This window comes from Myxine glutinosa, chromosome 2 (assembly GCF_964187855.1).
Source record: "Myxine glutinosa chromosome 2, kmMyxGlut1.1, whole genome shotgun sequence".
In the NCBI taxonomy this organism is placed as follows: Eukaryota; Metazoa; Chordata; class Myxini; order Myxiniformes; family Myxinidae; genus Myxine; species Myxine glutinosa.
The window spans coordinates 184,691,755-184,716,754 of NC_136262.1; the positions used below are offsets into that span (position 1 = coordinate 184,691,755).

Here is a 25,000-nt window from a genome sequence, read left to right on the forward strand (position 1 = left end):
CATTTGTGGCATTTTCCTCGACATTTGCGGGATTTTCTTCGACATTTGCAGCATTTTCCTTGACATTTGCAGCATTTTCCTTGACATTTGTGGGATTTTCCTTGACATTCGTGGGATTTTCCTTGGCATTCGTGGGATTTTCCTTGGCATTCGTGGGATTTTCCTTGGCATTCGTGGGATTTTCCTTGGCATTCGTGGGATTTTCCTTGGCATTCGTGGGATTTTCCTTGGCATTCGTGGGATTTTCCTTGGCATTCATGGGATTTTCCTCAACATTTGTGGGATTATCTGCGAACTAGGAACTGCCGAGAACCTATCCCCCCTTTTACCATTGAAACAACACCCCAACATTCACGGTTCCGACATTCGCGGCATTTTCCAGGACCGTATCCCCTGCGAACGCTTGGTTCTGACGATATTTATATTAATTCGGCAATGACTTTAATGTTTCATTGAATTATCAATATTATCAAGTTATTGTTCAGCTAAGCTTATTGCTTGACTGTTTTCTTTCCAAAGCTTAAACTTCGTGAGGAATACATCAGGTTATACTATTCCTTGAATAATTTAAATGCTGTAATCTAATTAAATGGAATTTAAATGCCCTAATGGTGGCGAAGTGCTTTAAAACTATTTTTTCGGTGTTTGGTTTTTTTAATTTTGATGCCTAGGGTCTGTAATGAAAATTTGTATTGGTGTCAAAGCTAGTGACCAATTACAAATGAATATTAGGATTACCTTTATTTATTGAATGAATAATTTTGGGTTTCCAGGTGTGTGTTCAGTTACCAGGTTTCTTGTAGAGAGCTCGCCATGTGAATTAAGCACTCAAGCAAGCTCTTGATTTGAAACCATTGATAAGGAATGGCTGGCCTGGCAAGCGCTAGCAAGCTGCTTGGTAACTGAACATAGCCCAGGTGTTGGAACAATGTGTTTCAGTTTTATTGCAAGAATGATTTTAATGAGAAATTATAGTTCATATTTATGTTCAAATCTAGCTTGACAAGGTATAAAGATTATAGTACGTCTACGAATGAACGATCTTTATTAAAGTAGATTTGTCTGTGTAGTCGCACACTTGGATACTCACTCACTCACTGATCCATAATGCTGACCCACCTTTGAGTGAAATCCTGTTTTGTGGACCATCTTGTGCAGGACAACTGCCGACTTGTAGACAACAAAGACCAACAGAATTCAGACATGGACTCTTATGGTGATGCCTGCGATAACTGCCCCAGCGTGAACAACAACGATCAACGAGACACCGACAACAACGGCGAGGGTGACGCCTGTGATGAAGACATTGATGGAGATGGTACGGTCAGCGTGCTATGGTAGTTGGCCATTTTAGCTTGTCTATAAGTTGATTTGAGCTCATAATGGCTACTTTGGCAAGACATCAAGACATGGTTCATGTGCTTATGAACCATGTCTTGATGCCTTCAGGGCCCTTAATTTGCTGAAAGAAAATATGATTCTGTGATGGTGGTAATCTGACAACAATCTTGTAAAACAATCAATTTCTTTCACAAATGTAGATTAAAACAAGGTTTTCGTGACAGCGGAGTGATACAGAAAATTGTGAAGCAATTTCTTTACCCACTTGGATTTCTCCTCTTCCCTGTAGGAATCCCAAACTTCTTGGACAACTGTCCGCGTGTACCGAACCCACTGCAGACGGACCGGGATAACGATAACGTGGGAGATGCCTGCGATAGCTGTCCGGAAGTTAGCAATCCCACACAGGTGCTACATACACTTGATTGACAACAAAGAACGTTACATTAAAGTTCTGAGCATTGCTGACAACAAAGATGTAACTCAATCGTTCCCATCCAATGACAGCCATAGGTTCTAATTAATGGTCAATTTTGCCATTTGTCTTTATGGTTACCTTCATTCTGTACAGATGTTCTCCATTATGGGCACCATCAGAGTTCTGACCATTAACTTTTGAAATACTTCTCGATTGCCTTAATTTGTTGGGATATATCACTCCAATTCTTAAATATGAGCTCAGGAACATCTCTATTTTAGAATTACACATCTTAACGCAAAATGGAATCTCTCTTTTGTATGCAGCACAATGCTGTGGGGTAGCATCATTGGCTCGCGGCGCGGCTGTGCCGCTGATGCAATGCTCTCTGTGGGTGTCAGCAGGAATTTGAAACTTGTTTCAGGGTGCCGGCGATAGCTCGCCTACTCCTTACGAAGGACACCATGTGATCTTTAATGTCCACCTACTAATGCCAGCAGAAGGGGTGCCCAATTAAACGTCCATTTGAGGGGCGGCACACGCATTGAGGAATCGCCCTGCCTGTAAAACACCGGATTGACCGTTTTGGCTGGGTCGGGATTCGAACCCAGGCTAGACAACTGAGAGACGAGTGTATTCTAACGTTGTTTCTTCCTTCCCCCACTCTTTCTTCTCCCTTCATCCCATTCCCCCTTTTTCCACATGTATCATTAATTTTTTTTATATAATGTAGAGTCGATATCGCATTTCCAGTGTTGATTTTAATCATGAATAATGCATTTAGCAAGTTCTGCATTAAGACTGCTGATGATCGGTACTGATGTGTGATTATTAAGAAATGCCTCATTTAAGTTTTCACTGTCATGGTTGATCATATTGTTTATTGTCGTTTTTTTCTTCCTTTTTTTGCACAACATAGGCCTCCGCTTTTTTTTGTAACTACCTCCAGAATTGTCTCGTGCAACACTGAGAGGAGAAGCATTACCGTTACATTGGCTATATGTATTACACATAAACTTTTTGGCAGTTTTACAAGTTACCAAAGACTTTAAAAATGGTATGTGCTGCTTCCTTGCTTGAAGTCCAGCATTAAAAAGGATAGAGCACGGACAATCCCTATCAGTTGGCATCCATGGGGAGGAGGAAATTCCTCCGGAGGAAATGCCCCGCTGACTGCGGTGAGAAAAACGGCACCATTGTTGTGACGTCGCTGGTACCCAGAGTATCTCGGGAAATGACGGCACTTCCCCCAAGCTCAGTGGCGGTGTTGTGTTTTTTCGTCAGTATGCCCATGTATGTGTGAGAGTGAGTCGCAGCTCCATCACGAGCCTTAGATGTTGTATTTTTGTTTAGGTTTTGGCCATTCCCTAACACTGTGCTGTATGTTTGTGTGTTTTTCATAACACTTTATCCATAACACTCATTGTGTTTTTCATTTTGCTTCAGACGGATGTCGACAGTGACTTGGTTGGAGACATTTGTGATACAAATCAAGACAGGTATAGCAAGAGATAATTTGAAGTATTTTCTTTACTGTTTACTGTCTATATTTATAATTACATTTTAAGGGTATTAAAAAGTTGAAGTAAAAGAATGTATTTCTATGATCAATTCTTTTTATCCATTTAGAAGATCAAAAGCTGGTATGACACCTAGAACGTGACATTTCATTGCAGTTACATCTCAATTATTTATTTTGTAAATATTTTAAATAATTATTTATTTTACTCAATTATTTATTATACGCCGGCACCTCTGAATCCCACATTTTATTCCTGGACGTTATGGAGATGAAAACTTTTAATTTCATTTGGATCTACCAAAAGGTTTTGGGTGCAGGGCCTTTTACACTCTCATCATAGACATGATAATTCTTACTCTCTACAGCTTATATCATCTGGTTTTGTATGCCCTAACCTTTTCAGCCTTCTTCCTCTTCACTGCACAACCAGATTAACACATTCATTCAGTCACTTGATTCTTGTTGACCTTCCCAAATACAAATTTCTTCTCATCTCCAATTATTTGCCTTCTACCCATGAAATCACCACCTTGTGTATATCCAATCTCTCCTCCCTCCATTAGCTCAAGGAAGTAGCTCATTGCCATCTTAAGTAATCTTTCATTTTGCCATTATTTATTTTAATGATACCTTGTTTCTTTGCTCACCATATCGCTACCTGAAACATTCTTTATACTCTTGTTTGTGTGTGTCCGATGCCCACCTGTTCCCCAGTGCTTCGTTCTCTGTAACTGTTCCCGTTAACCTTTCACCAAATAAGTAAAAGCGTGTCAAATCTCTCGGTTCCTCTGATATAATTTCTCAATCTCATTCATGCTTCTCCTTCAACTTAATTCCAGTCATTTCTCCACCAATGGATCCTGTTCATTTGTACATCTCATGCTTGCCGCTTAAGCCATGGTGGTGATGTGAGCTGTGGAGCCCTGGTTGGGTGTGGAACGCCTTTTGTTGAGGAGCTGCTTTCTTTGGGTATGCAGGTGTGACATCCTGCTATATGGCGTTAACCAGGATAAATAAAACATTGTACCTTCCATGGTTTAACCTGAGGCCTTTGCACATAATCGGTTTTTGCTTTAATTTATCCCCAATGGCTCAAAGTATTTAGATTTTAGATTTTATTATTTATTCCATTCAGTTGAAAACCTTTCCAATAAGATGATGAGATTGTCCACCAAAAGTGCTGTTCTTTGCAACAAAAGTATTTAAATGCGACTCTACTGTGATATAGAAAAAAGAAGAACCACCTTTAGAGGCCATTTTTCCCCGCAGAGCAGGGGTTGGCCTTGTTTGGGCACCGTGGTCCCCTTTTTGGAGCAATGTTTTACGGCCGGATGCCCTTCCTGCCACCAACCCTGTTAGTCGCCTCTTGCGACACACAGGGAATTACCATTGAACTGGTACTCAATTTGCCGACCTCGGAAGGATGACGGGTTGAGTCAACCCCCCTGGTGTTAATTCAGCGATCCACCGGGATTCGAACGCCAGGATCCTAGGATCCCAAGCCGGCACCCTAACCACTAAGCCAACACTGTAATATGTTCCTTATTAATGTGACTCTACTGTAATATGAAATAGGTAAAGCCTAGAAACGAATGAAGAACCGGAGAAAACCAAATCACTGAAAAATATGTACAGAAATCCAAACACGGTGGAGTTGAGAGTTGGATCATATTGTTCCTCATTCTGTTGTCATTTTGGAATTGATTTTATTTCTTTGACTCTGGTATACAAGTTATCTATAGAACAAACTCTTCTTTTGTTACTAGAAATCACCCAAAATGGATTTGGGATAAATTACCACAGGAGTGAAAAAGAACACTTTATTGGAAAAATCTGATGAAGCATGACAACAGGTCCGGTCTGGCCTTTCAGCACTGGTGTCACTAGCTGTGTGGGATTTCTAAACCGGGACATTCTAGTCTTACTGGGCAGGCAGGCTGATGAAATATCTCCATTCCATGTGGTGGCCATTTTCCATTTACCTCGTAATAGTTAAATTTAAATTGCAACCTGAGCAAGAATAATATTTGTTGACTCCAATCGCTCTACCTTCTCAATGACTTTGTATCCCACCCATGTTATATTCTTTGTTGATGTGCAGTGATGGAGATGGGTACCAGGACACAAGAGACAACTGCCCATCGATTCCCAACTCGGACCAGCTGGACACAGATAATGACGGACTTGGAGATGACTGCGACAGTGATGATGATAACGATGGAATTCCTGATTTCATACGACCAGGCCCTGACAACTGTCGCCTGGTGGCCAACCCTATGCAAGAGGACAAGAATGGTATGCCTTTATATGATGTAGCAGTGTTGTGGTTAGCTCTTAGTGATCGATTTTGTTGATAAAACAGCATTGTGTTGATAAATAATCAATATGTGCAATTTAGTGAATAATCGATGAGAATTATGTCTTGAAGCAGTTTCAACATTATATGATAAGTCTCCTCAAACTGGAACCTATGGGTCAGTTTTTAAAGTGTTTTATTACCTTATCCAAGGTGAGGATCATTTAAATTCCTGGAAAGCTAAGTTTCGAAAACTGCTCTCTTCTAATAATACTGGCCTACGCAACAACCCGATCAAGCACATTTTTGAGGTCAACTCCAACATTACAGCTGGCATCTTTTCATAAGCAGAACTTAACACAGCAATTAAACAAATGCAACTAGGAAAAGCCCCCGGTCTCGATAGTATTCCAATCGAAGTTTGGCGACTTCCATAGTTAAGAAAAATCTGACTATAGTTCTGCAATGAAATATAGTGTACTTAGGAAAGTGCTCTCCAGGATGGGGAAAAGCAGGTATTGTACCAGTACCCAAGAAAGGCAATTTAACGCTTCCTGAAAACTATCATGGAATAAGTTAAACTGAAACAGCAGCAAAAATCTACAATCGCCTCCTCCTTATCAGAATTTGACCTGAATTAGGAAATATCCTACCCCCAAATAAAAATGGTTTTAGGCCCCTTCGATCTACATCTTTTCAGATCCTTGCTCTCAGGTGCATCATTGAGGAAGTATGTAACTACCAAGAAGAGGCTGCTATCATCTTTATGGACTTCAAGAAAGCCTTTGACTCCATTGATAGGAATAAACCTTTCCAAGTTATATACTCATATTCCTGGGTCGATTGTGAAGGCCGTACAAATCATGTATGGAGATACCATGTATGGAGATCGAAAGTCGTATTAACTCCTGGAGGAAAAGATACAACTTTTCAAATTGACAATGGAGTTCTTCAAGGAGACCTGCTCCCTCCTTACCTGTTTACCATTGCCTTGGACTATGACCTAAGAATTGCGATTGAAGACTGGGATGGTTTACCTCCCTCCTGGCATAGAAGTCGCAGACATCCAGCCCAGCACATTTCTGATGTCCACTTTCCTGACGACACAACGCTCCTCTCAGACATGTTCATGGAAGCTGAACTTCTACTTCACAAGGTTGAAACTGCTGCTCGGTCTGTTTGGGATCGTTCTCAGTGCTGAAAAGCTGAGTGTGCTATACTTACCGGAAGTCCGACAGAGAAAATGAATGACTGTAAATACCTCAGCTCCTATACCAACACACAGCATGACTTAGAATGCAGAAAAGCTCAGGCTTGGGCAGCAGTTCACACCATCCATAAAGTTTGAAGATCTTCAGTTTGCAGACAGAGTAAGATAAGGGTCTTCAAAACTACTGTTGAGTCGATCCTTCTCTATAGGTGCGAAGCCTGGACCATCATCCAAACATTGGAGAAATCACTAGATGGTACCTACACCCGATTGCTTCATAAAGTTCTGAATGCTTCTTGGCAAGGACCATATCACCAACAGGGATCTGTGTGGTTCTTTGTCCCACCTATATGCTATTGTGAGAGAATTCTACCTTTGCCTTCGTGGTCATGTGATGTGACATGAAGAACTTCCAAGAAAGTTCTACTCTGGAAGTCCACGGATACCCGGAGAAGGGGTCGTCCCCTCACAACTACCCCCGGTCTACCCCCGCTAATTCACCCCAGATACACTTTTTTTGAAACTCCAACTTCTTTCCTGGAAGTCCTTGCAGTGTTCATATGTTTTATACCTCTCCCACCTCCCCCAAAGCCCTCCCCCTCCCACATTTCTCCCGATGTCCCTGCTCTCAAATGTTGTGTTTGTGTCCTTCCCCCTCTCTCCCCATCTTATCTGCCGCTCCCCTTATTTTTTTGTGTTTTGTGTGTCTGTTTGACTTTTTGTGTGATTAATGTTAGCTCTTTCACGAGCCTCGATCTTGTATACAAAAAAACCAACAACAAAAAAAAAACCCTCGAAACATCATAGAGGGCATGAGCTTGAGTGGCGTTGATTTAGTCAGTGATATGTCTCATCGAGAATCCTGGAAAAATCTCATCATGTCACTATGATAAAAGGATGCCAACATTCTTTTCACCTTCTTTTCTATTTTTGTTAATTCTTCAGTTCTTATTCATTTCAGTTCCTGTTAGACCTTTGACCTCAACTCTACCTGTCAGTGATGATTATTGTTTCTAACATCTCCATCCAAATTTGCCAAAATGCTTCTAATATAGTACAGATGCAAATACCAATCATAAACCAGAGTGATCATAGTTCAAGTACAATCATAGTACATTGATCATAGTACAATCATAGTACAAGTAATAAGGTGACTGGATAATTAACAGTGCTCATTATTAATATACAGATATAATATTGTAACCTGGCCGAGTCTCGGCAGACCATGGTTGCACTGGACGTATTGCCCAGACCTGTCGATTGGTTGAAAAAACGTGGGATATTGTAAATGGCTCTGTCTGTCTGTCTGTCCGTTATGCTATCTCCTCCTAAACGGTTGGGCAAAATTCACCAAGCTTAGTAGTTATGAACACCACATGGTAAGAATGTGCAAGAGCAGTATGGTTTTGGCCCCACCCCCTGGGGCATGATCAAAAGGTCAAATACCGAAAAATGCAATTACAGGCACATTTTGAAATGAAACTTTGTATATGCAATCAACGTTGGGAGACGCATGAAATATGTAACGATTTTTTGGATTTGACCCCCGATTCATGCTCCATTTTTTCCATCTTTCAACTTTGTTTTGAGTGGGAAGCATAGGGATTTGCGATTGTGTGGAAACAACTTCACTCTAGTTTATAATGATAATGAACCAGAATACAGTTTTAGAAAAAATGAAAAAGCACACACAAATTACATGATGTACAAATCCGATGAACATCCATTACAAGACAGACACGAGTATAGAAATACATTAACCTTATCCCCAGCTATGGCTACAAATCTATACAAATAGGGTTTGAGGATTTCTTAATGCAAGGTCTCGGCTCATGGAAGAGCTAGACAACAGAACAGATCAGGACACAACATATCAAAGGGAACAGCAGGAGAAAGGGGAAATGCCAACAGCAGGGCAGATGGAAAAGTCAATGGAGACAGACAACCAGAGGATACAGGTAATGATGAGTGGTGGTGGAGAACGCAAGGGATGAACAAGAGGGATATGTCAGCAAAGTTATGGGAGGGGTGGAGGTGGTTTGACAGGTGGAGAAAAAATCATGGTTTTGGATGGGGGAAGACTTGAGATGGTGGTGAACAGCTGTCTTGAAGACCTGCAGGGAAGAATGACATTGAAGAGAGTGTAGAAGGTGGTTCCACAGGTGTGGGAAAAGAGGAATAAATGCGTGGAGGTGAGCAGTGGTTCTGGATTTAGGTATTTGCTCTCAGAGGGGGTTGCTGGTGGACCATGTGAGTCCTGCAGATACCTAGTGGGGACAGAACATGGAGAGGGCAGAGGGTGCCAGACCAGAAATGAAGCGGACTAGACCAGAAATGAGGCGGAAGAAGACAGAGAGACCACTGACCTGTCAGCGATGGCGAAGTGATAGGGCTAGAGACTCGGCTTCATTGTAAGGGATTCCAATGATGTTGAAAGCCTTGGTTTCCATGACGTCAAGGTGAACAAGATGTGAGGCAGTGGAGTCGGCCCAGACGGGAGAGCAGTACTTCATCAAGCTGCTGATGAAAGCCTTGTAGGTGGATAGGAGCTCAGGTGTGCCAAGTGGGAATTAGAGGACATGTGGCCGGCTCGTCTCTCCGTTATATCTTGCTCAAGTATGCCTATTGCCTATTCACAAAGTACATCTGCAGACATGGCATTATGCACATTAGCACAAATACACAAGAGGGATTACCACTACTTTTCACCGAAGCTTCAATATTCTTAAATATTCTCAAAATTGTGTTGAGATTATTGTAAAATTTCCACGGTAATAGAAAGAAAAATGGAAATTTTACAAATTAGGAAAAAATTGAAATAAACAAGAGGGAGAATTGCTTTGCAATACATGCCCCCTACGAGATTTAAATGAATGTTCTTTTTCCAAGCAAAAGGGCATAACGCCGTGAAAAAATGGCAAAATGTCACGAAACTCAAACTTATTATTGGTTCACGAGTTATCAAGTGACCACTATATTTGTCATGTGTGTGCGTCTGTCTGTCTGTGTGTGTGTGTCTGTCTGTCTGTCTGTCCGCAGCATAACTATCCGATGATATCATCCGATCTTGATGAAACTTGGGTGGGAGGTTGATATCATGATCTAGTTGTGTCCTGCCTAGAGTGGGCATATTGCGCCCATTGTGGGCGGAGCCACGCCCGAAAAAGATGTCTTTTTAGGGGGTAATCAAGTTCAAGCTACATCTTCTCTGAGGGGGGTTTGGTGGAATCTGACAGGGGTTTCGGTATTTGGTTAGGCCAATGTCATGTGTCTAGCCCCCACGGAGCTCGAGTTTTCATTTTTTTTTTTTTTTTTCATTTCATTTTTCACCGAATTTTCGGTATTGTGTAGCTAACTAACCTCATAACTGATTATACATTCTTTTCTATCTCATGTCAAGGTCAGTAACCTTTGTTTTGACATTTCCGGGCCTGGCCTGTCCGGGCCTGTTTCGGTTATAGTCCGTCCTTTGTCATTGAATACCGCTCGCTCGTGAACCATCGTCGTCTCCTGACTTGTGTAACTTATCCTTAATAAAGCCATGTACCAAGTTTCAGTTGAATATGTTAAAAGGTACGGGGGAAATGTGCAGAAAACCACAGGTGAGACAGACGGACCGACAGACAGACAGACAGACGAATGGACCTGACGGACAGATGGACAGCAAACCTGTAGTCTCCTCTGGGTCAGGGACTAATGAGGGAAAAATAATTTGTCACAAGGACTAAAATTGTTTTTGCAAGTAAAACAAGTTTTAACCATTTATTTTTTCTCTTTACTCCTTTTTATTTGCATGTAAGGCCAGGCTGCAGTGTAATATTTATTTATTTTTCCTCACTGGCACAACAATATGTTTTACTACTCCCACCCAAATTTTTATGAGGACATTCTAATGTTCATTTTAACATTTCTTATGATGCTGATTGTCCTTTAAACATCTTACTATAATTCACCAAATGTCCGTCCGTCTGTCTGTCTGTCCGTCCGTTCGAAGGTACCACAAAAACGGCTGAACGGATCGCAACGATATTTTGGGTGGGTAATCCTGGGATCTCCTGGAGTAAAATAGGGCATATTGCTTTTCCAATTTCAGCTTTGGCCTCCAGAATTTTCAGGTTTGGACTCCCGCATAACGTTATTTTCCCGGGTGCCGCACAAACGGCTGCAACGATCGCTGCACAGCTGCACCAATCGGACTCGGTGACCTCGGACAAAGACCTTTTATAAAGACATGGGTTGAATCCCTGCTTGAGAGAATGCCAACCCCCTCCCGGCCATCACGGTCGTCTCTCCAACTCACAATCCCATGAGATATGCGGAAAGGATGACCCAAAACCAATTATCTTCTTTTTGATTCGCATATAAACCTCATTAAAAGTAAATAACGACCTCGGCCAAAGTTCAAACGACGTGAGTTTAATCTCTACATGAGAGAATTCCACATAGCTATTTGGGCGGTGTATAAGCTAACAGATCGCTGTCTCCATCGATCTTGCCAAGGCCGTAACACCTATCGGCTCAAAATCCTTTTAACTGTTGACTTGGTGGTGTTTACAATGAAGGAAACATTAACAATGTTGTTAAAAGTTTATTTTGTGATTAATTTGTGATTGGAGTTATGTTGTTTGGAATGAAAAAAGTAAACGTATCGAGTTCAAGTAAACGACGACATGCCGTGATGGTTTCCACCTTCTAAACATGAACTTCGTGGATCGCCATATGCAGATTCGCCACGGACCCATGATCGATGTTTCTATACGTAAACGTACCCGTTTGTTTGCGAACGGGTACGTTTTTCATGGAGTCCTTCACGAACTTGCTGTCCATGTCTGATGTGCGACTGAGGGTGCTACAGGAATGTGGAATTTATTGGTTTCATACTTTAGCATTCGCCGTATCTGCATTGCCTGTTTGCTCCCGGCCTCCCACCCGTGCGTAGCACGGGTATCTCACTAGTTTGTGTGATTTGACAAGTAACCAAATAATAATGATTCTCAAAATAATAGTGTGCAGTAGAAAAAAACATGTTTATAACTTGCAAATGGTGATACAATGGCTACTGAACTAATATATAACTTGCAACACTTGAAAGACTCAACAACAAATAAACAATAAGACGTCATGCAGAGAACGATAGTTGCAAAATCCACCCCCTCCCATCTCCCAAAAAAAGTTGTCATGGATACATCAAATTGTCCATTTCATTAAGATTAAAACTGACGATCTTCATCAAAGCTCGTGTCAATCTGATTAAAATTGATGATTTTCAGATGAAAATTGATGATATCAGAAGTTTGACCTTGAGTTACCCTTTGACTTTTTGACCTAAAAAAATAGTTGCTTTCCCAGTTAATGACTCGATATGCAAATGTTGTTCAACTTTCAAGTCAATCAGATGGAAAATGACAATTTTAGAAATTTGATCTCAAGATTACCTTTGACCTCAAAATCAATAGACTTCTTCTTTATGACCATCTCTACATCTGGTCAAGTTTTGTGAAGATCGGCTTAAAATTGTGACGTAGGTGCTTGACAGACAAACATAATCAACACACAAGACCAACCAATATAGTTGAAAATCTTCAATTTTGCAAGATATAATGTACCATACTCAACAATTAGGCACAATCAGCAAGGCAATAAATTAATAGTAAATTAATTGGAAAGGAAAATAACAAGTACAGATACATTTAAAGTACACTGCCCCCATGCCAATTAAATAAATATCCTCCAGCGCGGCATTGCCGGGGCGCCTTCGGCACCCTGTGATACCGCCGTGCAGCTCATAGAGACTGTATTGGGAGGGAGAGGTGTACATAATTGATTGATTAATTGCATGATTAAAATCAATAAATAATGATCGTAAAATATTTTGTTAATCAATTGGCTAATAGCATATCTAAGCCACCAGTGCTTCATCCGAAGCTGTAACTTTTTCAAAAATTAATTAAATAAGACATTAATCAAAAAAATTAAACAATCAATTCATTAATCAGTCAATAATTAATCGATTAATTGATTAATCAATAAATCAAGGATATGCTTTATAGCCACATCATTTGGTCACTGTCATGTCCAAATATCAGTTTCCTAGCTCAAAGGATTCCTGAGTTATTGCCCAGATGAGAAAGGAAATAAATATGTACTTAATTAATCGATAATAATTAAGTAACTAATCAATTAATTGATTAAACAAAAAACAAAAAATGCTGTTTTTGCCAAAGCAATTGCTCACTATTGTGCCAAAATGTCAGCTTCCTAGCTCAAAGGATGGCTGAGATATCTCCCGGACAAACAAGAAAACAAACAACCGGAGTGAAAACTGAGTTCTCCTTTTCAGCACACGTCATTGCCGAGGAATGCCGGGCCCTCTTCGGTGGCATAGGAAAGGAGTGGTGTACAATAAAGAGAGAGAATGCGAGGAAACACTGAAACCAGCAAGTAAGAGGGTTGGGTTAGGACGGTTCAATGGGGGTAATAAAGGCCATGGCGAAAGATGGGGGATGACATGATTTGGCGGTGCACTTGCCTGTGTGAAGTCCTGCAGGGAATAATGCAAAAGAACGGCTTCCGGAAGGAGGATCCCTAGATGAGAGAAATGAGGAACAAAGAAGTCGAGGTTCGCATTCAGCCTGGATTTTGGAAGTTTATACCATAAGGGACTTACTGGAAGAATGCATATGCATCCTGGAGTTTATTGGGAGAGTTGGAGGACAAACAGACCACTGAGAAGTGGCGGCAAAAAACAAACTAGCAACTTGCCTGCGATATGAAGGAAAGAGACCTTGTGCTTCGGCCACATCACTGGAGATTCCAACAATGTTGCGAGCTTTAAATTCCACAGAATGCAGGATAGATCCATGTGATGCTGGGGTGCCAGCCCATAAGGGAGAGCAGTACTCAATTGACCAAAGGACAACTTTAGGCTTTTCAGACTTGTGAATAGCTCTCATTTTCCAAAGAACGATGTGGATCAACAGAGGATGTCAGTAGCCCAGTCTGTGGCCTACTTTTGAGGCCAGCTTTGCTATTTGTTTGGCCCAGGACAGGTCATGCATGGCTGATGCTCAGGCCTAGAAGTTTGAGACTGAACCTTTCCAGTGTCTGACCGTATAAATAGACAGTTTTTAATGTGTGCTTAAACTCCCACATACAAAACGTTTTTCGACTTTTAACAATATTGCCAACATGACGGCAAACATTGTAAAATGTAATACAAATGGTGTTTCGATTGTTACTGTGTGAGTTAACAGTGCTCGTGTTTGACATGCTGCAATACATTCTTGTGTAGGGGATTTTGAGGATTGTGTAGGACTGCATGGGATGGATGGTGTGGGATTGCAGGTGATGTTGTTGGATTGCAGAGGATGGTGTCGGCGATGTTTGTGAAGAAGACTTTGACAATGATTCGGTTGTTGACTTCCTCGACGTGTGTCCGGAAAATGTGGAAATCACCCTCACCGACTTTCGAGCGTATCAGACCGTTGTGCTGGACCCTGAGGGTGATGCCCAAATAGATCCCAATTGGGTTGTTTTGAATGAGGTAAGGTTGCAAGGAGAGTTTTTTACCTTTGTGTTTGTATTGATGATTATAAATTGTATGGAATATTCATTCATTATATTCTTCGTTCAGGGCATGGAGATTGTGCAGACTATGAACAGTGACCCAGGTCTGGCTGTGGGTATGTAACACTACGGATCAAGTTACTCATCATTGATGTTTTTTTTTAATCTGTGTGTCACACCCCACTTATTCAACAATATGTCGAATGGTTTTGATTCAATTCCATGGACATCTGTTCAATGGAAAAAGTCTGGCATGTGTGTGGTTCAGCCATATCTATCCATGTACATACTGTAATTCACTTCACCAATTAGTGAATACAGTACAACTAGAAAGGCACTCGGTAGAGCGCATACCTCCACCAGGCTGAACCGTTTACGTGTTGTATCCCACTGACAGGCCGGATCTGGATCCGGATCTGAACTAAAATCGAATCGGCTTGTTCTCGTCACCGTTCCAATTCATCCACCAAGTTTCGTCCGAATCCATCCAAAACTTTTTGAAATATCGTGTTGAATATCGTTTTTTGGCCGCATTTCTCAATTGCGAAGAATCGCTTTAAAATACAAGTATCCGGATCTGGATCTTCACCAAAATCTAATCATTTCGTCTTGTAACACACCCAACCTGTCCACCAAATATTGTCCCAATCCGTCCACAACCCTTTGAGATATTTTCACAGACAAAAAATCAGAGTACATTAGCAGGTATATATGCTCACCTCGAAATCTTTCATGTCATCATTATGCCCAAACCAAATGTCAGCTACTTCATTCCCTGACCCTCTTTAACATGAACAGATTTGTTCCTCAGCTTATTCACCGAAACAAATAATCGACCAGATGGGATTCTGTATTTTGTTTTGCTATCAGAAAACGTCATTCAGCCAAGCATGTTAATAGAGGAGCTGGTGCAAGACAGAGCAGTGGCCAAAATAGGGCATTGTAAGTTTTTAATTAAACAAATGCTGTATTTGGAAGACATTTAGAAGTATAAAAGTTTCAAAAAATTGGAACTTCTTAAGTTTAAGATTTTGAAATTCCTTCTAATTGCAGTGATTGTTATAGAAAACTTACAACGTCCACATGTATATAGCCTCGCGGTTGTCGCCCTCTCTCCTCCCGCCTACCTTGAAAAGCACCTTCAGCACCTCCATGAGAACATCACAGCATGTGTTGTAGAACTATCAAATCTGGCTTTTGTCTGCAGTCTCAGTGTCTCTGCAAATTTGTGAAAGACCGAATTTTAAAAACTACAACTCTCTATGGGCCTTTAACTCTTCTATTTATTTATTTATTGAGTGGGAAGGTCATGAGGAGGGGTTCAAAGACTCAAAAAAATTTAATGATCCAGCTATCTTCTATTGGTTTTTGCTCATTAGTCACATGAATTTTAACCTCAGTGTTGTTTTTTTTTCTTAAAATAAATTTCAAGTAACAAAACAAAATGATCACGATTTTTGAAGTTTGTATCCACTCTTTTATTCTCAGGTTATACAGCCTTCAATGGTGTGGACTTTGAGGGAACGTTCCATGTGAATACGGTGACTGACGATGACTATGCTGGCTTCATCTTTGGCTATCAAGACAGTGCCAGTTTCTACGTGGTCCAATGGAAGCAGACTCGGCAGGCATACTGGCAGGCAAAGCCATTCCGCGCCATTGCTGAGCCAAGCCTGCAACTCAAGGCAAATATTTATTTCTTCCATTGGCAGTGGGAACCAAGGGCACTTGAACCTGTGTGGAAGTCAATTCACTTGCAGGGAATTCACTTGGTATTGTTGAAACAGCCATAAGGGTTAATGCAAGTAAGATAGACTACTTATTTCATTAATAAATGGCCAGTGCAAATATGTGGTTTCTGTGTAGAAACATATGTCCACTCTTCTTCTGACCAATACTTCCAGGAGAAGTGGTGGAAGTATTGGTCAGAAGAAGAGTGGACATATGTTGTGTGCAAGAGACGAGATGGAAGGGAAGTGGTGTGAGAATGGTGAAGGGTAGGCAGGGACAGAAATACAAGTTTGTGTGGCAAGGGTGCCTGGAGGGCGTGAATGGTGTTGGTGTCCTGTTTTCTGAGGAGTTTGTAGACAGTGTGGTGAGTGTGACTAGAGTGATTGATAGGTTGATGATGGTGAAAATGATGATTGGAAAGCTCTTGGTGAACGTCATCTCGGGATATGCTCCGCAGTTTGGTCGAAGCGATGAAGAGAAGGACAAGTTCTGGTGTGCGATAGAGAAGCTGATGGAAAACGTGAAAGATGAGGAAGTTGTTGTGGTGGGAGGAGACCTAAATGGACATGTGGGAAGGAGTATGGACGGTTTTGAGGGAGTTCATGGGGGTTACGGATATGGTGTGAGAAATGGAGAAGGTGAAAGGATTTTGGAGTTTGCTGATGGAGCTGATTTGTTGATTTGTAATACTCAGTTCCAGAAAGAGGACAATAAGCTTGTTACATACACGTCAGGTGGGTCGACGACAACCGTTGACTACCTGATGGTGCGTAGGCGAGATAGGGGGCACCTCCGGGACACAAAGGTGATCCCGGGGGAGGAGGCTGTTTCACAGCACCACTTGGTTGTCTGCGACATAAGGGTGAAAGGTGCGAGGAGAGCTCGGCGGGTGAAGTACCAACCGAGAATGAAGGTGTGGAGGTTGAAAGAGGTGACAGTAAGGGAGGCATTAAAAGAGAGGCTGAGTAGGGTAGAGGATGATGTGGTTGAGCTTGAAAGTGGTTGGATGTCAATGAAAGCTAGTCTGTTGGGAGCCGTTGGTGAGGTATGTGGATGGACAAAAGGCCCACCGAGGCACTCGGAAACATGGTGGTGGGATGTTGAAGTTGGAAAGAGGATTGACGAGAAGAGGAAGAAGTTCAAAGAGTGGCAGAAGGCGAAGGGTACGGGAGCAGAAACAGCAGAGCATGAAAGTTATAAGGCAGCCAGGAAGGCTGCAAAGAAAGAGGTAGCAAAGGCGCAGGAGGCATGTAGGAAAATGTTTGGAGAACGCTTGGATTCGGAAGAGGGTCAGAAAGCAGTATTCAGAATTGCAAAACACATAGCGAAAGAGAGGTGTGATGTGATGGGGGTGAGTTGCTTGAAGGATGAAGTGGGACAAATCGTTGTCGACCCAGATGGAATTAAAGGAAGATGGAAAAGATATATGGAAATGCTGTTGAATACAGAGAATGAATGGGATGGCAACATAGAGAGTAACCCAGTTTTAGGACCGGCAGAGAAGATAACTGAGAAGGAAGTTGAGGAAGCGATAAAGCAATGAAGAGTGGAAAAGCGGGAGGGCCGACGGGAGTTGTGGGAGATATGTTGAAGGCAGCAGGAAGTTGGGGTGTGAAGAGAATGACAGAGATCTGTAATCTGGTGGTGAAAGACGGCCGCATTCCAGTGGATTGGGAACTGAGTACCCTCGTCCCTCTATACAAGGGGAAAGGTGACCCTCTGGAGTGTGGCTCGTACCGAGCGATAAAGTTATTGGAGCATGGAATGAAGGTATTGGAAAGGGTGTTGGAAAGGAGGATAAGGAAGAAAGTGAAGATCGACGAAATGCAGTTTGGATTTATGCCAGGAAGAGGAACGACAGATGCGCTTTTCATTGTGAGGCAGTTGCAGGAGAAGTACATGGATAAGAGGAAGAAGTTGTTTTTTGGGTTTGTTGATCTGGAGAAAGCATTCGATAGGGTTCCACGCAAAGTATTGACATGGGCATTGCGGAAGTTAGGAGTGGAGGAATGGTTGATCAGAGTAGTTATGGCAATGTACAAAAGAGCACGCACAGCTGTAAGGACGAAGGACGGGAACAGTGGTGAGTTTGAGGTGAAGGTGGGAGTGCATCAGGGGTCGGTACTAAGTCCACTACTATTTGTAGCTGTGATGGAGGTGCTGGCTCAGAACGTAAAGGAGGGTTTACCGTGGGAGTTGTTGTATGCAGATGATGTGGTGTTGATTGCGGAAAGTATGGATGGACTGAAGGAAAAGATGAACAAGTGGAAGGAATGTATGGAGACAAAAGGTCTGAAGGTGAATATCGGAAAGACAAAGGTGATGGCAAGTGGTAAAGCATGTGGTGAGGTGGAAAGAACTGGGAAGTGTCTGTGTGCTGTGTGCAGGAAGGGTGGCGGAGTGAACTCCATTCAGTGTGCAATGTGCGCTGAGTGGGTTCATCAAAAATGTAGTGGTCTGAGAGGGTCATTAACCAGTGTGGCAGCTACATTCAAATGTAAGGTGTGCGCAGAGGGAGCTGCAGATGGAGGAAATGTTGAGTTCGATCTTGGAGATGGCGTGAAGCTGGAAGGTGTGAAAACATTTTGCTACCTCGGAGACATGCTGAATGGAGAAGGTGGATCAGACTCGGCAACGGTTGCTCGAGTGAGATGTGCATGGAAGAAGTTTCAGGAACTGAGTGGCGTGCTGATGAGGAGGAGAGTGTCGCTGAAGCTGAAGGGAAAGGTGTATGCTGCATGTGTGAGAAGTGTTATGATTTATGGGAGCGAGACATGGGTAATGAACATAGAGCAGCAACGAAGGCTGGAAAGGGTGGAAATGCGAATGGTTCGATGGATGTGCGGAGTATCGTTGAGAGAGAGGAGGACAATGATGAATTGCGAAAGATGATGGGAATATTGCCTGTGATTGATGCTGTGAAGAGGAACAGGTTGAGATGGTTTGGTCATGTATTGAGGAAGGATGAAAGTGACTGGTTGAGAAGAGTGATGGAAGTTAATGTAGAAGGAAGTAGAGGACGGGGAAGACCGAGAAAGACTTGGCTAAAGATGGTGGAAGAAGAAATGCGGGCAAGGGGGTTAACAAGGAGAGATGCGGAAAATAGGGCAAAATGGAGAAGATTGTCATGGGGACCGCAAGGCTAACCCCCGCTCTAGCAGGGAAAATTGCTTTAAAATGCATGTTGTTGTTGTTGTTGTTGTGTAGAATGATAGGATATGTGACAATTTGCGTTCAGAAGGCAGATAAACGTGGCCCCTCCCTTCCGTAATGTGTCTAACGACGTCCCACCATTCCTCCCTTATTAATCCTTTAAATTGTTTCCCTTTGTAACCTGTCTGTTTATTTGAATAAATAATTTATGGTTCTGCAAACCAGCAAATCCTTCCTCAATGAAGATGAAAGCAGGGCCTTGCAACTGTGTGTAAAGGTAAGAGCTATGCCAGGAATGTCAGTCTTGTGGACCTTGTGGAGTCTTGTGCATGCCGGGGAAATTACTTGTACAAAGAGAATAACTAATGGGTGTGTTTACGAATTGTTCTTCCAACCCCTTTCTTTAATAAATCCTGTTTTCCCGACTGGCGTGTCGGCCTGGTGTGTGTGCAGTTTAAGTTGGATATGGTAAATAGCGGGGCGAGTAAGACCATGGCTGTTATAAAATTGGTGCGAAAAGCCCTCGTCAGGAGGTTTAAAATTCAGTCATTCATCCTGGGTTATGGAGTCGCCCTCATCCATTTAGACGGATGAACCGGCTGTAGGCAACACTTCTGGGAGTTTCTGTACATCAGAAACCTAACATTAAAGATCTGATTGGCTTTCCCCATGGATGGCATACGCCCCCAATGACTATCCATTGCTACACTGGTGACCAACCGGGTGGAAGATTTGACCTCGAGTCCACCCATGGTCAACCATTACATTAGTAGTCGGGATTGGGATCAGGACCCTGGTCCGAATCTGATGACCGGTCCAATATTATTTGATTGCTGCAATATCAAACAGCATTCATGATTGCTTGTTGAAAAAATGTAATTCTGACTTGATCTAAAATTAATTGTTCAGTTGTTATACAAACAACAGGCATTTTAAGGCCATTTTCCCTGCAAGAGCAGGGGTTAGCCTTGCGGTCCCCATGACAATCTTCTCCATTTTGCCCTATTTTCTGCATCTCACCTTGTTAACCCCCTTGCCCGCATTTCTTCTTCGACCATCTTAGCCAAGTCTTTCTCGGTCTTCCCCGTCCTCTACTTCCTTCTACATTCATTTCCATCACTCTTCTCAACCAGTCACTTTCATCCTTCCTCAACACATGACCAAACCATCTCAAACTGTTTCTCTTCACAGCATCCATCACAGGCTCTATTCCCATCATCTTTCGCAATTCATCATTTGTCTTCCTCTCTCTCAACGATACACCGCACATCCACCGTACCATTCGCATTTCCACCCTTTCCAGCCTTCGTTGCTGCTCTACATTCATTACCCATGTCTCGCTCCCATAAATCATAACACTTCTCACACATGCAGCATACACCTTTCCCTTCAGCTTCAACGACACTCCCCTCCTCGTCAGCACGCCACTCAGTTCCCCAAACTTCTTCCATGCACATCTCACTCGAGCAACCGTTGCCGAGTCTGATCCACCTTCTCCATTCAGCATGTCTCCTAGGTAACAAAATGTTTTCACACCTTCCCGCTTCATGTCGTCTCCAAGATCCAACTCAACATTTCCTCCATCTGCAGCTCCTTCTGTGCACACCTTACACTTGAATGTAGCTGCCACACTGGTTAATGACCCTCTCAAACCACTACATTTTTGATGAACCCACTCAGCGCACATTGTACATTGAATGGAATTCAGTCTGACACCCTTCCTGCACACAGCACACGGCCACTTCCCAGTTCTTTCCACCTCACCACATGCTTTACCACTTGCCATGAACTTCGTTTTTCCGATATTCACCTTCAGACCTTTTGTCTCCATACATTCCTTCCACTTGTTCATCTTCTCCTTCAGTCCATCCATACTTTCTGCAATCAATCCCAGATCATCTGCATACCACAACTCCCACAGTAAACCCTCCTTTACGTTCCGAGCCAGCACCTCCATCACAACTACAAATAGTAGTGGACTTAGTACCGACCCCTGATGCACTCCCACCTTCACCTCAAACTCACCACTGTTCCCGTCCTTCATCCTTACAGCTGTGCGCGCTCTTTTGTACATTGCCATCACTACTCAGATCAACCATTCCTCCACTCCTAACTTCCTCAATGCCCATGTCACTACTTCACGTGGAACCCTATCGAATGCTTTCTCCAGATCAACCAACCCAAGAAACAACTTCTTCCTCTTCTCCATGTACTTCTCCTGCAACTCCCTCACAATAAAAAGTGTGTCTGTCGTTCCTCTTCCTGGCATAAATCCAAACTGCATTTCGTCAATCTTCACTTTCTTCCTTATCCTCCTCTCCAACACCCTTTCCAATACCTTCATTCCATGCTCCAATAACTTTATCGCTCGGTACGAGCCACAGTCCAGAGGGTCACCTTTCCCCTTGTATAGAGGGACGAGGGTACCCAAATATAATGTTATTCCCAATTGTTATAATGTAGCAAAATTGGTTGCCTAATATATACTATATATATATATATATATATATATATATATATATATATATATATATATATATATACAATATATATATACAATATATATATATATATATATATATATATATATATATATATATATATATACAATATATATATATATATATATAAACATATATATATATATATATATATATATATATATATATATATATGTATATATGCAGTATATATATATATATATATATATATATATATATATATATATATATGTATATATACAGTATATATATATATATATATATATATATATATATATATATATATATATATATATTGTCGCGATCCCGTCTGTGGAATGTATCCCAGCACGGAATACGGACGTAAATGTCCGGGCTTCAAGTAATCCACGTAGTGAACCAAAAGAGACGCAATAAACACAATTGTGTTTTAATCGGCCTTCTAGGGGTAAAGCACGATTATTTATTGGCTCGATCACAAAAACCATGAAAGGTAACCAAAGGTAATATGTTGCACAAGCCGGCAGGAACTGTCGGCCACAGACGCTCCAACTGGACGCAGGTAAGATCACTCGCGGCTCCAATCGACGGGCTCCGGGACTCGGAGGATACCAGGATGGAATACCGCACAAGGCCGCCAGGAACGGTCGGCCAGTAGCTCCAACACGAAGCAGGCAATATAGGACTCACAGTTCCAATCTACGATCTCCGGGAATCACTCGTTCTCTTCCGGAATCACTCACTCGTACAATCCATAACTATAAACGATCAGCACAACTCGCTGTCGTGAGGCGTAACGAAAGTTCCCTCGCCTCGAGGCCTCGAACCTCCGAGCTGCGTCCGTATCATGAGATGGCGGCCGCGCTCTCTGACCCTCCACCAATCACGTCCCGACTCGCCTCCCAATCGCGTGAGGCTCCAAGGAGGTTACGTCAGTGGTGGGCGGGGCACTCAATTGGGTGAGAACAAAGGTGGTTTCACCGGGGGGTTTCTCACAGTCCTCCCCCCCTAAGTAAAAACCCCGTCGAATAGACGGCGTTTTTAAAACCAGTATTTGTAGTAGGTGCAAATCACATGGCAAGATGATGGCGGGAATTGCTAACAGGCAATTAACGCAATTAACAATTACTAACACTTGTTAACAACAATAACGAAACAACGCAACAATACAACGCAACGCAATGGCGCAACACAATAACGCAACAATAACGCACTTATTAACGCAACAGGCAATTAACAGGCGTTAACAGGGTAAACAATGAACCAGTTTTGTTTTTTTTTTCACACACAATATTAAACACCATACACCCCATTAACATCTACCCCACAAGAGTTACACTTCACCCAAAGCACAATAGAGAAACAAGGGAGCCAAACTCAAGGTGGGGAAACATTTACAGGAAGGAAACGGACCGAGACCTAGAGCGGCGGGTTCTCCTCCGGTGTCGAGAACGACAGTCATATGCGTAATGACCCCTTTCACCGCACTGGTAACATCGATCTTTCGGGTCGAACGGCCTGCGGACCAAAGGGCGTCTGAAACGAGGCCGCCGCGACATGCCATTCGACATCTCGACGCACACCCGCGATCCGCAAATTAACCTTCCATCAAGGGCTCTGACCGAATCTTCAGCATCTCGTGGATCTTCAAACTCAACAACTGCGAATCCAGGTGGGTTCCGAGCAACCCATACGTTGCGGAGTGGTCCGTAATGCCCGAAGACCCTCCCTAGCTCGGCTCTCGCTGCTCCATTGCCCAGGTTTCCCACATATACCTTAGCATTAGCGTTCCTGCTGAATCGCGACATGGCGGGAGCGGTCCCTGAGGAGCACGGCACCTGAGGTTGGCTTGACGGGAGGCTCGGGTGGACTTCAGCTGACGCAACGTCACCGTCGGAAACTGGAGTCGAGGCGCTAGGCTCCTCGGGCCAGAGTGAAGATATGTCTGACTCCGCCCCTCTCTCCGCCTGTTTACTCTGGGCTCTAGGGACCCCCCCACAGGTCAGAGTCAATGACTCCTCCCTGGCTATGGCATCATTGCCAATCAGCAAGGAGACCCCGGGTATAGGGTAGTAGGGTACTACCACACAGGTCACTGGACCCTTAAAAATGTCACTCCGGACCTCGAGGAGGGCAAGGGGGTACCGGCCAAGAACCCGGTCAATGCCCCGAAGGAGGGTATACTCGCCGGTATAACGCATCTGAGAGGCCGGAACTACCCCCACCCGGAGAACACACCGTGTCGCCCCAGTATCCCGAAGGTATTTGGTCTCAAACTTCAGCATCGAATCGGGGCCACCCACTAAGGCTGTCCCTGAATACTCCTGATGCAGTGGATGAATGGAATTAGCCCCGGTGGCAGTGACCTCGGTCACCGATGCCACCGTCGTGTGCGAGGGCCCGGCGGATGAGTTCCACTGATCTCCCTCCGACTTAACAGGAGGGTTGCCTCGGTAGGCCGGACTGGCGGGATTAGAGAAACAGCGGTTTTCACCGTGCCCCACGCGTTTGCAGAAATCGCACCAGGGCCCTGCCCTGGTCTGCGGCTCGCGAGCGCCCCCAGTGGAGGTCATCGGAGAACCCTTCCCCTCGATCCAGCCGCCGGGCAGACGGGGGGCGGTCTTGATCGCAGACTCCTCCGTCTTACGAAGCGACTGCGTGACTTGCAGCATTTTGCACGCCAAAACATGTTTATCAATAAGGTTGACGCAGTCTGCCAAGGAAACAGTGTCTTTGTCGACAAGAAACAATGCTAAGTCAGGCGGAAGCTGTTGATCGATACGGTAACGCACCAGGAGTTCCGCAACCGCTTGAGGTAACTCCACCTTGCTCCCCTTGAACCATCTCTGCAGCTGTTCCAACAAGGCCCGCGAATGTTCCTCATAGGTTTGACTGGACTCACGAGTCCAGCTGAAAAAATTTCTCCTATAAATACATGCGGACACCGCATAGGCATTCAAAATCTCGGCCTTCAATGCCCTGTATTTGTTTGCGTCCTCGGTTGCCATCCTCGCATATACCTCCCTCGCCTTCTCAGATAGATGGCTCACAAGATGGCCGACCCACAAGCTCTCATCAATGCCACCGGCAGCCAACAACTTCTCCGCCATCTCCAGATACGCTTCTGGCTTCGTGTCTCCCGTCCAGTCCGGCAAACGAACATGAACAGTTTCCGGGACTCTTGCAGCAGACCCCTCTGCCCGCAGTCGTTCAGTCAACATTCGCAACTCATGCTCTCTGACGCGTTCAGCTTCTGCTGCCGCATGCTCTCTCTCTGCTGCCG

At 43.3% G+C, this 25,000-nt stretch overlaps 1 protein-coding gene across 3 annotated transcripts in view; it reads left to right on the forward strand.

Annotated features, from left to right (window-relative positions):
* The window catches only part of LOC137421004 (thrombospondin-3), a 189,174-nt gene that overhangs the window by 84,084 nt on the left and 80,090 nt on the right, over positions 1-25,000 (forward strand). For all 3 annotated transcript variants that reach the window (XR_010983240.2, XM_068106622.2, XM_068106624.2), the window contains 7 exons: positions 1,159-1,318; positions 1,631-1,749; positions 3,206-3,258; positions 5,383-5,576; positions 14,152-14,330; positions 14,421-14,469; positions 15,842-16,038. Coding sequence is in view for 2 of the 3 variants with exons in the window: in XM_068106622.2 (XP_067962723.1) it covers positions 1,159-1,318; positions 1,631-1,749; positions 3,206-3,258; positions 5,383-5,576; positions 14,152-14,330; positions 14,421-14,469; positions 15,842-16,038 (951 nt within the window). In the remaining variant the exon portion in view is untranslated. The remainder of the gene's footprint in view (positions 1-1,158; positions 1,319-1,630; positions 1,750-3,205; positions 3,259-5,382; positions 5,577-14,151; positions 14,331-14,420; positions 14,470-15,841; positions 16,039-25,000) is intronic.